We start from the raw sequence: 15566 nt of genomic DNA, 5'->3' as shown, positions 1-15566 counted from the left end.
GGCCCCTGCGTGGCAGGAGCCTGGGGGTCGCTGGGGGTAGGAGTAACAGAGGGAGAGACTCAGTCACTGAGAATGCAGCTTTCTTTCATTTGGTCACTTCACCTCTTCATCGACCCCAGAGAGGGAGTGGGGACCCTGCATCCTGCCCCCTCCCCGCCCCCGGGGTCTTCTGGCAGGACTGGGGAAGGGAGCCTCTCAGGGGGTGGCGGTCCACGCCCAGTAGCACCTGGGAGCTGTGGGGGCCGAGGCAGTCCGAAGGTCTGGGGCAGCTCTGAGCTCATGTGCAGGTCCGGTACCCCGAGCGCCTTGCAGCGGGAGCCGGGGCCCATCAGTAATAGTGCATGCGGCCCAGGGTGCCCGCGCCCGTGGCCGTGGGGCTGGGCCCCAGCGTGCCTGTGCCCAGCAGGTCCGGCTGCCCGGTGCGCCAGATCTCCCGCAGGATCCGTTCGCGCTCCTCCAGCCGCTGCGCCCGCTCCAGCTCCTCCGCCGACGTGAAGACGTTGACGCTGAGGGGCCCGTCCGGCTCTACGGACAGCTCGGGGCCCGGCAGCGTGTCGTCGGGGCCCAGCCGAGTCACCGTGTCCTCCTCGTCCTCGTCGTCGTCCTCGGGCTCCAGGGTGCTGCTGCGGGGGTCCCGGCGCTGAGCCGGGCCCCGGGGCCGCGGGCGGGGCGCCCACGAGATGCTGATGACGAGCAGGCAGAGGGTGAGCAGCAGGCCGAAGCAGACGCCCAGCACGAAGTAGAGGCCGAAGCTCTCGGGGTTGGCTGCGGGGCACAGGGCGGGGGTCACGGAGGGGCCCGGACGGGTGGGGGTTGTCCCACTTCCGAAAGACCCCAGGTTCTAGGTGTGGGGGCGAGGCCTGTAACCCCTACTCGAAGGGCATTAGGGAACCGCCAGCGGGCAAGAGGACGGGGAGCGGGGCGGAGGGGACGGACAAGGCGCTGGAGAGGGAAGGGGATGGTGGTCAGGGAAGGGTTCAGGCCCCCAGTCTTCCGGCGCCCGCCCTCACCGCGGATGTGCGCGTAGGCAGCCAGGCTGTTGCTGAGCAACTCCATGTCCCTTCGCGGGGCATCCATGCTGCTCTGGGGGGCAGCTCCCCTACCAGCCTGCGAGGTCAGCAAAGTCAGATCCTTCTCCCAGCCTGGAGCCCACCCCGACCCCTTCCGCGGGCAGCTCCTCTCCCGGGAGCCGCGGGCCCAGGTTCCACCCTGGAGAGAGCGCTTCCCTAACTTCGTGGCGGCCCGAGGCCCTGTCGGGGGGAACCCCTCTCCCGGGCGCGGACGCCCCTCCAGTCCTGGGAGCAGCGCCGGGGACCGCGGGAGGCCCCGCCCCCTGGTGAGGTCCCCAGCTGAGGCCCGGTTCCGCCGTCCCGGGGCGGGATGGAGGATAGGGACGCTGAGCCTCCACGCCCCAGGCGGGCTCCGGGAAGGGAAGCTGCCTCTCTCCTCGCCCGGCCGCCCCGCGGGGACCCACCGGCCCGGGGCCAGGCCCACTCACCGTCAGCGCCCCGCTTCCCGGCTGCCCGGCCCCGGCGCGTCCCGCGGCCGCATACACTGGGTCCGGCCGCCCCCGCCCGCTCGGGTCCCGCCGCCCCTCCGGCCCCGCTGGGCTCCCAGGCCGCGGCAGCACGGGCGGGACACGGACCGAGGGACCAGCCGGCGGAAAGTTTCCTCCGAGGAAAGAGGAGGGACGGGACGGGGCGGGGCGGGCGGGGAGGCGGGGAGGAAAAGGGCTGGGAGAGGAAGGGGAGAGGAGCGGGCAGCCGGGAGGAGGGAGAGCCCGGCCCGCGGGCCGTCCGTCCCCCACAGGAAACCGCCGGGGAGGCCGCGGCAGGGACCCGCCCCCAGGCCACTAACAACAACAACAGCGAGGCTGGAGCTCTGCCTGCGTGCGGGCCAAGGGCTAAACCTTGGACAGGTTCTTTCACTTACTCCGCCTGACAACCCTGCGACGTGATACCATTATCCCCACTTCGCAGATCAAATAAACGGAGTCTTGGAGAGATTGAATTGACTTTACCAAAACCGTCAGGATTTGAACCTGCTGCTCTCTGACCCTAAAGCCTGAGCTAGAAACCACCTCTCCCCCTCCTAGGAGGCCTCTTCCAGGGAAAGCTGCTTCTGTTCCCCAGACCCATGCCGTACTGGAAGGGAGGGGACTGTCCACCCCTCCTCCCAGGGCCCAGGCTTGAATGTGTCCCCTGGCCGAGCTCTGGTCTAGTCACGCAGGGTTAATGATTGTTGGACTCCAGCTTTGAGCCAGGCCCCGGCCAGCAGTCTCGCAGACCCCAGCGTGGGGCCTCTGTGCCTGCGAGCTCCTGCGCTCTTGTGCACCAAGCAGCTTGTGGCGGCTTGTGGCAGATCCCACCCCAAGGCTAAACCTGCCTGTGCTCACATACGCATTTCCCACCTGGGCTTGTGCATGCAATGTGGTGTGTGATCAGTGTGTGTGGCGGGGGGCTTCTTTCTGCCCTGTCTCCACGGGGCCGCCCATCATGGGCCTCCCCTCCCTTGCTGGAGCTAGAATGAGGGGGAGGCCGCCTTGGCGGGAGCCTTAGAGAGGAGGAGGAAAGGGGGAGAGGAAATTGCAGACATAGCTGAAGGCGCTGCCTGAGGCCTGTGGGCCAGCGACCCTCTCCCTGTCCGGGCTGCAGACCCCTACTCCCCCAGTCCCGAGACTGGGTTCAAGTAGAGGGCAGATCGAGATGGGGGAGGACTAGGACTGACTCCTATGGGGATGGAAAAGGGACTCCTGGGTGTCTTTGTGACTGTTTAGTGTGTTCTGTGAATGTGCGGGCAGGTATTTTTGCCCACATCTGTGTATTTGTCTATTAATGTGATGTATTTGAGTATTGTTGTGGGGGCGGGTATGTCTGTATATAAATCTGTGCAGCCACTAGTCAACAAATACTGTGTATGCCTAGCACTTCCTAGTCTAGTCCACAGCATCTGTGGGTTTAACCACCTTTGCATCAAAAATATTCAAAACCAAAATTGCATCTGTGCTGAACATGTACAGACTTTTTTTCTTATCATTATTTCCTAAACAATAGATATATTTAATTTTTTTTTCTTTGAGACAGGGTCTCACTCTGTCACCCAGGCTGGAGTACAGAGGTGCTATCTCAGCTCATTCACAACCTTTACCCCCTGGGCTCAAGTGAGCCTCCCATCTCATTCTCCCAAGTAGCTGGGAGGGACCACAGGCGTGCACCACCATGCCTGGCTAATTTTTGTAGAGATGGGGTTTTGCCATGTTGCCCAGGCTGGTCTTGAACTCCTGGGCTCAAGTGATCCACCCACCTCAGCCTCCCAAAGTGCTGGGATTACAAGTGTGAGCCATACATACATTGTGTATTGTATGAAAATACAATAGTGTATTTTCATAGCGGTTACATTATATTAGATATTATAAGTAATCAAGAGATGATTTAAAGTATACAGGAGGATGTGTGTAGGTTAAATGCAAATACTGAACCAATTTATTTTACATCAAGGACTTGAGGATCCTTGGATTTTGGTGTCTATGGGAGGGAGGTCATGGAGCCAATCCCCTGAGAATACTGAGGGACAGTTTTGTTTTTGTTTTTGTTTTTGAGACGGAGTCTCGCTCTGTCACCCAGGCTGGAGTGCAGTGGCGTGATCTCGGCTCACTGCAAGCTCTGCCTCCCAGGTTCATGCCATTCTCCTGCCTCAGCTTCCCAAGTAGCTGGGACTACAGGCGCCTGCCACCACGCCTGGCTAATTTTTTGTATTTTTAGTAGAGACCGGGTTTCACCATGTTAGCCAGGATGGTCTCGATCTCCTGACCTCGTGATCCACCTGCCTTGACCTCCCAAAGTGCAGGGATTACGGGCGTGAGCCACCGCGCCCAGCCCTGAGGAATAGTTTTAATGGGGATTTAACAATAAACAGAACAGACACAAATCCTTGCCCTCATGGAGCTGACACTAAATTGGAGAAACAATAGAAGATAATCTCAGATGCTTCTAAGTGCTAGGGGGCAGGACAGGATAGGGTAATGCGATGGACAACACCTGGGAGTGGCTCTCACAGGGACATCCACAGTGAGACCTGAATCCTAAGGAGGAGGCAGTTGTGCCAGGATCTGGGGAGAGTGTCTGGGCAGGAGTAAGAGCATGCTTGGGATACCTCCCTCCAAGGGAAGAAAGCCACGCAGATGGTGTGTGGGTGCAGGGGAGAGTGGCAGGGGCTGCCCGTGCAGGGACTCGCTGGCCTTGTTGATGAGCTTTTTTTTTTTTTGAGACGGAGTTTTGCTCTTGTTGCCCAGGCTGGAGTACAAAGGCGTGATCTCTGCTCACTGCAACCTCTGTCTCCCGGATTCAAGCGATTCTCCTGCCTCAGCCTCCCGAGTAGCTGGGATTACAGGCATGCACAACCACACCCTGCTAATTTTGTATTTTTAGTAGAGATGGGGTTTCTCCATGTTGGTCAGGCTGGTCTTGAACTTCTGACCTCAGGTGATCTGCCCACCTTGGCCTCCAAAGTGCTGGAATTACAGGTGTGAGCCACCGTGCCCGGCCAGGAGCTTGGTTTTTAATGTAAGTGTGGTAGGGAGCTCCTGGAGCGTTGAGCAGGGGAGTGTCATGGTCCTGTGACACATTTTGGAAAGATCCCTGTGGTGGCTCAGTGTAGGGTGGGCCACTGTGGGCAAGAAGGGGAGCAGGGAGGGTGGTGAGTAGGCTGGCAGCTGTCCAAGCCAGTGAGGGCGGGGCCGGTGGAGAGGCGAGAGGGCTCAGACTCAGGTGGTGTTCTGAAGGGAGTTCCTGCACTAGACTTGAATGTGAGGGAGAGAGGAGTTTAGAACACTTTCATACTGGGCTGGGGCACCTGAGGAAAGCCCATGTGGGGAAGCAGGTTTGGGGGTAGTCAGTTTCACTGTAGATAGGTTAGACTTGAGATGTCCGTTAGATATCCAGGTGCAGGTGTTGGCAATGCAAGTAGAACGCCCAGGAATCTGGCTGAAAATGATATTTGAGAGTCCTTACCACATAAGATGGATTTACCACCCCAGAAGTGGATGAGACCGAACATCTGGGGTAAGGGGGCAGAGAGAGCAGGGTCTGAAGCTCGAGCCCATTGAGGGGTCTCCTGGAGGTGAAGTCAGCAAGGAGAACCAGGCCAGAACAGGGACATGATCAGCCATGTGTGATTGGGCTGAGAGGTGAAGATGAGGCCAGAATTTGCCCACTGCCTTGGCCGAGATTTGAAGACCGTCAGCAATATTGAGTTTCTGTGGGTTGTATTCCTGTTTCTTCAAGGGGTGTATGTCACTGACTGTTTGCACAGGTAGCTTATTTATGTGCAGCATTGCTGGGAGTGCATGAGCATGTTTAATGCCTGCCATCCACGGGAATATCGGTGTGTGCTACAGTGTGCTTGTATGACTACGTGTGTTGTGTGCCTCAGTGCCTCAGTTCATGTGGCACAGTCCTGTGTCTGTGAGAGTCCACATGTGTGCTCCTCTATGTGCAGTCTAAAATTTTGGATCTGTTTCTGTCAAGCTGTTTCCATGCACCTCTGTGCTACGCAGCTCTCTGTATCTCTGCCTGCAGGCAAAAGTATGTTTGTGTCTGGGTTGGTATGTGACATATGTGTTTGGAGTGGGTCAATATGACTCAGCCCTAGTGGAGCAGGATGAGGGTTGAGATGATGGTTGCTGGTCGCTTCAGAGAGAGGGACGCACATTAACCAGAGTGCTGTCTTCTCCAGGGGCTTGCCGTGGCCAAGCCAGGCCAGGTGGGAGAAGCGGCAGCCTTGCCCTGGAGGGTTTTGAGAAGCACTGCTCCTGGAGGCCCCGGGGAAGCTCCCTGAAACCTTTGGCCAATGTGGCTGTCCCTATGGTCCACATGCCCTCCCCACCCCCTGCCTAGCTGCTTGACTGCCTGCTGCTCCCCAGCCCACCAGCCTGTCTGTGGGTCAGCCCAGCCACCTGCTTCGGATCTCTGCACGTGTATCACCTGCTGTTCTGGCCCTCATCCCAACTATCCACCTGCCCATCTCCTCCCTACCTCCTCGCTGCCTATCTGCCCAGGACTTATCTGCTGTCTGCTCACCTGCCTGCTTGTTGACTGCTTCTCTGCCCTCCTATCTGCCTGTGAGACTAGAGATTTGTCACCTTGGAAAGCACGGAGAGTACTGCTAAGATGAAACACAGGAAGGACAGGCCTTGATAGAAGGTTGGGGGGCCGAGAGATCCAGAGCCTATGGGAGGGGACTTGTGAGTGCTGGCATATTCAGGACCCAGTGCAAACCCAAGCACAGCTCTGCTCCCGGCCCCAGTGGCCAAACTGAAGGCTTGCCCTGGCTATTCTGCCATTGACATGGGCCTCACCCTACCACGGGGATAGGTCTTGGATGGAGGGAAGAGGGAGACTCACCGGGGGCCTCCTGAGTCCTTTGAGTGTCCCCATGACCCCAGCACCTGGGACAGCTGCTGGAAAGAGGGTACTGGCAAAAATTTGCTAAATGGACAATAATAGGCCCAGTGTGGTGGCTCACGTCTGTAATCCCAGCACTTTGGGAGGCCGAGGTGTGCAGATCACTCAAGTCCAAGAGTTTGAGACCAGCCTGGGCAACATGGCGAAACCCCATTTCTACAGAAAACTACAAAAATTAGCTGGACACGGTGGCACACACCTATAGTTCCTGCTACTCAGGAGGCTAAGGTGGGAGGATCGCTTGAGCCCAGGAGATCAAGGCTATGGTGAGCCGTGATCGTGCCACTGTACTCCAGCCTGGATGACAGAGGAAGACCCTGTCTCAAAACAAACAAAACAACAGCAACAACAAGAAAACAATAATAGGGACACTGAGTACCCTTTCTGGCACCTGGCACTCTGCCAAATGCTGTGCACACTCCCGCCCTTCAGTCTTCCCAGTAATCCTGTGCAGTTTGTAGTGTGGCTCACATTTGCCAAGAAGGAAGTGAGGCTCAGCGAGGTTAAGCAGTGCCTGTGGAGTCACATGGCTGCAAGTAGTGGCCTGGACTGGACTGCAGAGCCCATGCTCCCCACCGCTTTCCATGGGGCAACTCTAGGCCATGATTCTCCACCCCTCAGACCCAAAGCTGCCTTTTCATAATGCTTGCTGTTGCTCCCTTTATGCTCCTGAAATGAAATTTATGGCTAATATGCCAGCCTTTACATCTAATTAAAAATCATCCAATGGTTTTTTTGTCCTTACTAATATATAAGAAATAAAAGGTAATGATAATGTGTTTGTGAAGTGCCCAATTGCTGGGGAGGTCACAGCTCTGTGTACAGACTGACGCTCGAGTGTGGTGGTGTCAACGTCTGAAACGATGAATTTGGTAAAGTTCTGAACACAATGAAGTGCACGTTTCCTTCTCTTTACACAGTAGTTGCATTCCTGGAAAACTCAATGTATATATAGTAGAATGCATACACTTTTTGTGTTTATATGCAAAATGGAGTTAGAGCCTTGGCTCTGGTAATGAAAAACAAGCCTTTCACTTATGTTGTGCAGGATGTAGAATCTGCCTTCCTTCCAGGGCTGTCTGGAGTCCCTGGCGCCACCCTTGTAACTGCCAGTCATTGTGATGACCAGTCCCCTCATCCCTTCCCCCACAGTGGCCACAACGGGAAAGATTCCCGCCCTTATTCATGGAGCTCAGCGTTTGAACAGGGGAGACGGGCATGATCAGTAATTGGATATATGTCAGGTTGTGATGAACACAATGAAAAAAAAAATGAGTAAGGGGTTAGAGAAGTCCAGGTGGACAGGTGAGGGAAGGCCTCTCGGAGGAGGTGGTATTCTGAGCAGACACCTGAATGAGGCAGGGAGTCACGGAAATACCTGGGAGAAGAGCCTTTGAGAAAGAATAACCAGTGCAGAGTGTTAGGGTCACCCCGACCAGTTCCCCTCCTTTCGCATAGGTCTTACAATACAGTCCTTTGTGACCTCCGCACAGCTCCCCCAGGGCTAAAGGCAACCCCCACTGCCGCCCTGCACTGACCCTTCCAGTAACTGTTTGTCCAGAAGACTTCAGCTGAACTGGCAAACAGTTCCAAGATGCGGTCAGAACACCTGCTAACCAAAGCTGGCAAAAACATCACCAGGATGCAGTCAAGACACCTGCACCCCCAACTTGGTTCACACACCCCGACCCAGTTCCTCGCCCTGTAAAGCCCTGCTGCAGTCTGTAAGCGAGGCTGCCTCCTCTGCCTGTCAAGGAACAGCCTGGCAGGACAAATAAAAATTGCTTGCCTGTCTTTGGGTCTACTCGTTGTTTCTCTTGGCTAACCTTTTATTTTGGTGCCAAAACCCAGGAAGGTGGTAGAGTTCAGCCTCCCTTTCTCCCTCTTTCCTAACCACCACCCCCCACTTCCCTTGGCTGAACTCCCCCTTCCCAAACCTGCCAAAGACCCAGAGGACTTCTGGGACTCTCCCATTGTTGGTGACTTCATCCATCACTATAGTCTGCAAAGGGGTAAGAGAGACCCTTGCCATCTACCCGGGACCCTTGACCGTCTCTGTCTTCCCAAAAGACCCAGTGCTGGGCCAAGGGCTCCCTCCGGCCTCTAGGCCTCCAACTCCTCTGTTTCAGGGACGCCTGACTCGGTGGTTGCCTTCTGTATACTAAACAAGGCCCACAGGACTGGGGACGTCCTCTCCCGCGGTTCTTGCCACCGGCAGTCTCTCTCCTTCCTCAACCATCTCCTCCATTCACCATGGGAGCCTATCAATCTACTCTGTCTAAAGCAACCCCCCTGGGGTCACTTGTGCAACCTTGAGACTCTCAGTTTTTGTGCAAAAGTTCGTCCCAAGAGGCTTATTTTCTATTGTAATACGGCTTGGCCACAATATAAATTAGACATTGGCTCCCAGTGGCTTGAAAATGGTACTTTCTATTTCAATATACTCAGGGACTTAGACAATTTTTGCCATTGCGATGGAAAATGGTCTGAAATTCCTTATGTTCAGGCTTTCTTCACCCTCTGTAACCGCTCTTCACTTTGCCAATCCTCCGCTTTCCAAATCCTCCTCACCCGCTCTAACCCCAATTTACTCTCAGCAGACACCCGCTTCACAGCAAGCGACAATTCCTCCTTTGACCCCGCCGGCTTTCCACCTCCCTGGCAACATCATAATCCTCCATCAGATCATCACGATCCTCCACCATACACTCCCGCTCTTGCCTTATCTCTTTCCCCTCCCCTCTCTAACCACCCAGCTTCTGAATCTGATTCCTCCCCATCTCTCCACCTCATACCCGCTCTCGAACTGAGCACGTCCAACAACCAGTCTCCATACTTCCCCTCCGAGAGGTTGCCAGAGTTGAAGGAATCATTCGTGTCCACGTTCCCTTCTCCCTCTCTGACCTTTCCCAAATTGAAAAACGTCTCGGGTCGTTTTCCTCCGATCCCGACACTTATATTAAAGACTTCAAATACCTTACCCAATCATAAGAACTCACTTGGCATGATCTCTATATTGTCCTCTTTTCCACTATCTTCCCAGAAGAGAAGGAAAAAGTGTGGCTCACATCTCAGGCACATGCTAATGATCTTCAAGCAAGGCTTCAAGGATAGCCCCCATTTCTTTGGGCAAGCCCTACCCCAAGACCTTGCCTCCTTAAACCTATCCCCCAGCCACCTTCTCCAGTATGTAGATGACCTCCTTCTCTGCAGCTGCTCCCTAAAAGCCTCCCATGCCCACACCGCCACCTTTCTCAATTTTCTTGCTGTTAAAGGCTATAGAGTCTCCCCGTCCAAAGCACAGCTTTTCACCCCTAGTGTGACCTACCTAGAAGTTCAACTCTCTAACGGGTCCCAAGCCATGACCCCAGCATGAGCAGCCTTAATGGGCAACCTATCTCCATGTTCCTCAAAAAGTGAAATTCTTTCCTTCCTAGGGCTAGCAGGCTTTTTCAGAATATGGATCCTCAACTTTGCCCTCTTAGCTCACCCCCTCTATGAAGCAGCCAAAGGCCCCCTAAAAGAGCACCTAAATCCCTCCGACAACATAGTCCCTAGCTTCCACAAACTTAAAACTGCCCGTATAATCGCTCCAGCCCTATGTTTGCCTGATATTTCCCAGCCCTTCACCCTCTACACAACTGAAAGCCAAGGAATAGCCCTTGGCATACTTGGCCAACCAGAACGAAGTCCTCCATCTTTTGCCCCCATAGCCTACCTTTCCAAACAGCTAGACAATACCATTTGAGGATGGCCAACCTGCCTCAGAGCTCTAGCGGCAGCTGCCACCCTGGCCATAGAAAGTAAAAAGATAACATTCGGTCAAGATACCACCATCCACAGTCCACATAATCTATAAGACCTCCTTTCCTCCCAAGCATTAAGCATTCTCCCCCGTCCCACATCCAGCTTTTTCATGCCCTATTTCTCGACAACCCCGAGTTCTGTCTTGCCAAAAGTTCCCCCCCTTAACCCCGCATCTCTAATTCCAGTAATTAATTCCAGTAATCTCTAATTCCTTGCCTCCTTCCCACTCCTGTACTGAAATTCTAGACCACCTGCAACCACACTTCCCTAACATCTCCTCTGAGCCTCTCACTAATCCAGATGACCAACTATTCCTAGATGGCTCCTCTTCCGGAGCCACCGGCTCTCCCAAAATTGCTAGGTATGCAGTAGTTACCTTAAACCAAGTAATTGAGGCTAAGCCCCTATCCCTAGGAACCTCCTCCCAAAAAGCAGATCTCATAGCTCTCACCAGACCCCTTACCCTCTCCAAAGGCAAATGAGTCAACATTTACACAGACTCCAAATATGCCTATCACATCCTCCATTCTCATGCCGCCATGTGGCAAGAGAGAGGATTCCTTACTGCCCAAGGAACCCCCATCACTAACGGCCCCCTTATTTACCAACTTCTTCAGGCCGCACACCTCCCAACTAAAGCAGGAGTTATGCACTGTCGAGGACATCAAACAGGATCAGATGAAATCTCAAGAAATAACAGAAAGGCCGATAAGGCAGGAAAAGAAGACTCCCTTTCTTCTGTCCCTGCCCCCCTCCTCCTCGTTACCCCAGCAATCCAACCCAAGTACTCTCCCACCGAAAAGGCTTCACTACTACAGCAAGGAGCCTCCCTTCAAGAGGATTAATCAAAAATCAAGAGTTCGTCCTCCGCCAAGAGGAGACCAAGGAAATTCTGACTTTTTTTTTTTTTTTTTTTTTTTTTTTTTAGACGGAGTCTTGCTCTGTCGCCCAGGCTGGAGTGCAATGGTGCGATCTCAGCTCACTGCAACCTCTGCCTCCCAGGTTCACGCCATTCTCCCGCCTCAGCCTGCCAAGTAGCTGAGACTACAAGCACCCGCCACCACACTCGGCTAATTTTTTGTATTTTTAGTAGAGACCGGGTTTCACCGTGTTAACCAGGATGGTCTCGATCTCCTGACCTCGTGATCCGCCCGCCTCAGCCTCCCAAAGTGCTGGGATTACACGCGTGAGCCACCACGCCCGGCCTAATTCTGATATCTCTTCACCAATCCTTCCATATTGGTGCGCGCCCCCTGTACCTGCTCCTTTGCCCTTATTTCTCCTCCCCCCATCTATTCACCTCACTAAGAGACATAACCTCAAACTGTCCTATATGCTCTGTTACTTCCTCCCAAGGGGCCTTCCGCTCTCCCTCCATCCCTACACATCAGCTCAGAGGAACACTTCCAGGGGAGGACTGGCAAGTGGACTTCACCCACATGCCTCCCGTCGAAAAAAACCAAATATCTTCTTAGCCTCATGGACACCTTCTCAGATTGGGTAGAAGCATTTCCTACCCCGTCGAAAAAAGCTGCAGAAGTCTCTCAAATTCTTATAACAGAAATCATCCCTAGACTTGGTCTCTCTCGGTCCATACAATCAGACAATGGCCCTAGCTTTATCTCCCAAATCACCCAACAAGTCTCTCAGTCCCTTGGGATCCAGTGGCGCCTCCATATCCCATACCGAACCCAGTCATCCAGAAAAGTCGAAAGGGCAAATGGAATTCTCAAGACTCAGTTAACCAAAATAACTCACTCTTGAAGTCAAAAAACCATGGACCTCCCTTTTACCCGTAGCACTGGCCCGCATCAGAGCCAGTCCAAAAGCCCCCTCCTTCCTCAGTCCCTTTGAAGTAATGTATGGACACCCTTTCCTCTTACAAAACATACCCCCACTAACTCTCAACTCCCAATACTCTCCCTCATCCGTCATCTCTTCCGCGAGCAAGCTGACCAGGCCCTCCCAAAACCCCACCAAGGTCCCGCCGACCAAACTCTCCTCCCAGGAGAGTATATCTTCCTAAAAACCATCACTCCAACAAACTTTAAACCAAAGTGGGAAGGCCCTTTCCAAGTTCTTCTCACTACCTCCACTGCAGCCAAGCTGTCAGGACATAACTCTTGGTACCATCTTTCCAGGTTAAAAAGGGCTCCTGCAAGTGACCTGCCACCGACTGTTCCCTGTAAATACTGTAACCAGCTGTTCCCTGTAAATACTCCAGCACCCTCCTTGGACCAACCTGACTCAGCCTTACACCCATCCCAGAAGACGCCAACCCCCCCAACCTCCGCCAAGAAACATAACAGATAAGTTACCACCCCTTACTGTTAAATATCGAAACCCTCATTAATGGGAATCATTTACTGTGCTGCCCTTATAGGAGTTGCCTTACTTACTCTGCTCTTTGCCATAGGAAGAGATACTGTAACACCCCCAGGGTGGAACTCTAGCTTCATAATCCTCCTCATAGCAGAATAAAGGCCACTAATAAGTGACTGCCCCTCCTAAATGTCCTGCCTTTGCCCTGTCTTGCCACTTCACTCTCTTTCTTACCCAGAACAACCCACCCTCACAGCACTCCTTAACTGGGTAACTGATCTCACCTTCCAAAGAGCCCTATGTGAGTTTAGCCCAGGTGAGACCAATTTCTTCACCTTCACTCTTATCCTTTGCCTGCTTACTCCTCCTTCCCTTCTCCTCCTCACTACGACTCCATCTACAATGAACCATCCAACAGGCACACACAATACTTAATCAAACCAATCCTGACCTCGCACGTAACTGCTGGTTTTGTGTCCATTCCTCAGAAACCACATCAAAAAATGCCTTCCTGGTCCCACTTAAAGATTGGACCCTTACCAACCTGACACTCCATCCTCACTATCGAAGCTTCGGAGGGGTAAATGCACTTAAAAGTTATAAAAACAACCTCACCCGCTACACCTCCAGGAGCAAACTTATCTTAGGGACACTTAACATCTGATGCCAAATTAGACCAACAGGCACCCCTTTGTATACAGCACAACCTTCCCTCAGGAACCCCTTTAGGCACTCTCCCCACCGGCTCATTGTAACTACACCCTACAACTCAGCCCACCTGCTGGTATCCAGCCGCTAACAGTATACAATCCCACTCAAATACTCAAAATTTCTGGTCCCCCAAAAATACAAACCACTAATCTCAACACAATAAACTCAGGTTTCTGCATCAATCGACACAAACCCTGTATGATAATTGCAGGATGGACTCCATGCCCTAGCCCCTGCCCAGCCTCCAACTGTCTACAACTCAGGTAGCCAGAGCACCCACTGGGGAAAAACTTTTGGTGGACACATAATATTTCCTCCTACACTGGGAAAACAAAACAGCAGGGCTAGCCAACTAACCTCAACCCATCCCTTCCAACCACTCACCGGGGCGGCCCTGTCTTCCTCTCTCTCCACTTGGCGATCAGAAAACAAGATCCTAAAGCCCCTCTTTGCCAAAGACCTCCAATTTTGCCTTCCTAGCCAGGGCATATTCTTTCTCTGTGGCACTTCCACCTAGCTCTGCTTACCCACTAACTGGACAGGAACCTGCACGCTAGTCTTCCTTAGTCCAAAAATAGACATAGCCCCTGGGGATAGACCCCTACCCTTCCAAATTCAAACATTATCCCGCAGACGCTGAGCCATACAGCTCATACCCCTGCTAATAGGGTTAGGCATTATGGCAGCTGCAAGGACTAGAGTCGCAGGAATTGCAACCTCTACCTATTACTACAAACCCCTATCCAAGGACCTCTCTGATAACACTGATGACCTAGCATCCACTGTATCAACCCTCCAGGCCCAACTAGATTCCCTAGCCGCAGTAGGTCTTCAAAACCGCAGGGGCCTCGATTTACTTACCGCAGAAAAAGGAGGTATCTGCGTCTTCCTAGATGAAGAATGCTGCTTCTATTTCAATCAGTCAGGCCTGGTTCAAGATGCAGTTAAAAAATTAAAGGACCGGGCTCAAAAATCAGGGAAAACAGTTCTTCCCCCTGGCCCTCCTGGCCCCTATGGCCCTTCAGCTCCTGGGTGTCCTGGCTACTCCCTCTCCTTGGACCTGTCATAATCATTCTCCTTCTCCTAATCTTTGGGTCCTGCCTCTTATGTCTCTTTACCCAGTGTTTTTAAAATTTTTTATTTTATTTTATTTTATTTTTTTGAGGCAGAGTCTCGCTCTGGCACCCAGGCTGGAGTGCAGTGGTGCAATCTCTGCCCACTGCAAGCTCCGCCTCCTGGGTTCACGCCATTCTCCTGCCTCAGCCTCCCGGGTAGCTGGGACTACAGGTGCCCGCCACTATGTCCGGCTAATTTTTTGTATATTTAGTAGAGACGGGGCTTCACCGCGTTAGCCAGGATGGTCTCGATCTCCTGACCTCGTGATCCACCTGCCTTGGCCTCCCAAAGTGTTGGGATTACAGGCGTGAGCCACGGCGCCCGGTCTCTTTACCCAGTTTTTACAGAAGCGCATCCGAGCCTTCATCCACAGAACCATACAAGACATGATGCTACTCCAAGAATACCAACAATTTCAAAGCCAGAACCCAAACCAACCCCTACCTTCCAGCCTCTCCCCCTAACCACCGCTCCCTCTCAGCTAGAAGCAGCCTGATGAGAACAACGCCCCCTTTTCTATCAACTATTAAAAGCTGGAATGTTAGGGTCACCCCGACCAGACTGTTCTCCTCCTTTCGCATAGGTCTTACAATACAGTCCTTTGTGACCTCCGCACAGCTCCCCCAGGGCTAAAGGCAAACCCCCCGCCACAACTGACCCTTCGAGAGTAACTGTTTGTCCAGAAGACTTCAGCTGAACTGGCAAACAGTTCCAAGATGCGGTCAGAACATCTGCTAACCAAAGCTGGCAAAACTATCTCCAGGATGCAGTCAAGACACCTGCACCCCCAACTCGGTTCACACACCCCGACCCAGTTCCTCGCCCTGTAAAGCCCTGCTGCAGTCTGTAAGTGGGGCTGCCTCCTCTGCCTGTCAAGGAGCAGCCTGGCAGGACGAATAAAAATTGCTTGCCTGACTTTGAGCCTACTCGTCCTTTCTCTCGGCTAACCTTACGCAGAGGCCGTGCGGTGGAAGCATGCTTGGCTTGTTCAGGATCAGGGGGCCCAAGCAGCAGGAATAGAGTGAGGGGTGAAGGGCTGAGAAGGTGGGGAGGTACCCAAGTGTGCAGACTCACGATGTAGAGCCTTATAAGCCACACAGACCTTTGGATTTTCTCCTGCATGGAAGGTAAGCCATCAGAGGGTTGTAA

The 15566-nt window shown here is 53.4% G+C and overlaps 1 protein-coding gene across 1 annotated transcript; it reads right to left on the bottom strand.

The window, feature by feature from the left end:
* Positions 1–67: 67 nt before the first annotated feature.
* Positions 68–1685, bottom strand: EVA1B (eva-1 homolog B). Its single transcript, XM_004025464.5, has 3 exons — positions 1499–1685; positions 1011–1107; positions 68–765 (listed from the first exon to the last, which is right to left on the bottom strand). The coding sequence occupies exons 2-3, from the start codon at positions 1075–1077 to the stop codon at positions 329–331; spliced, it is 504 nt and encodes a 167-aa protein (XP_004025513.1). The 5' UTR covers positions 1078–1107; positions 1499–1685; the 3' UTR covers positions 68–328.
* Positions 1686–15566: the final 13881 nt, after the last annotated feature.

Source organism: Gorilla gorilla, chromosome 1, assembly GCF_029281585.2.
Source record: "Gorilla gorilla gorilla isolate KB3781 chromosome 1, NHGRI_mGorGor1-v2.1_pri, whole genome shotgun sequence".
Lineage (NCBI taxonomy): Eukaryota > Metazoa > Chordata > Mammalia > Primates > Hominidae > Gorilla > Gorilla gorilla.
Note: the sequence above shows the minus strand (reverse complement) of the source record. Positions and strands in the feature narration are given on the sequence as shown.

Bases quoted from the DNA above. Each gene is read 5' to 3' on its own strand.
- EVA1B (XM_004025464.5), bottom strand. From the start codon at position 1,077: ATGGATGCCCCGCGAAGGGACATGGAGTTGCTCAGCAACAGCCTGGCT. The intron at 766-1,010 runs GTGAGGGCGGGC...TGTGCCCCGCAG, and splicing joins TGCCTACGCGCACATCCGCG to CCAACCCCGAGAGCTTCGGC.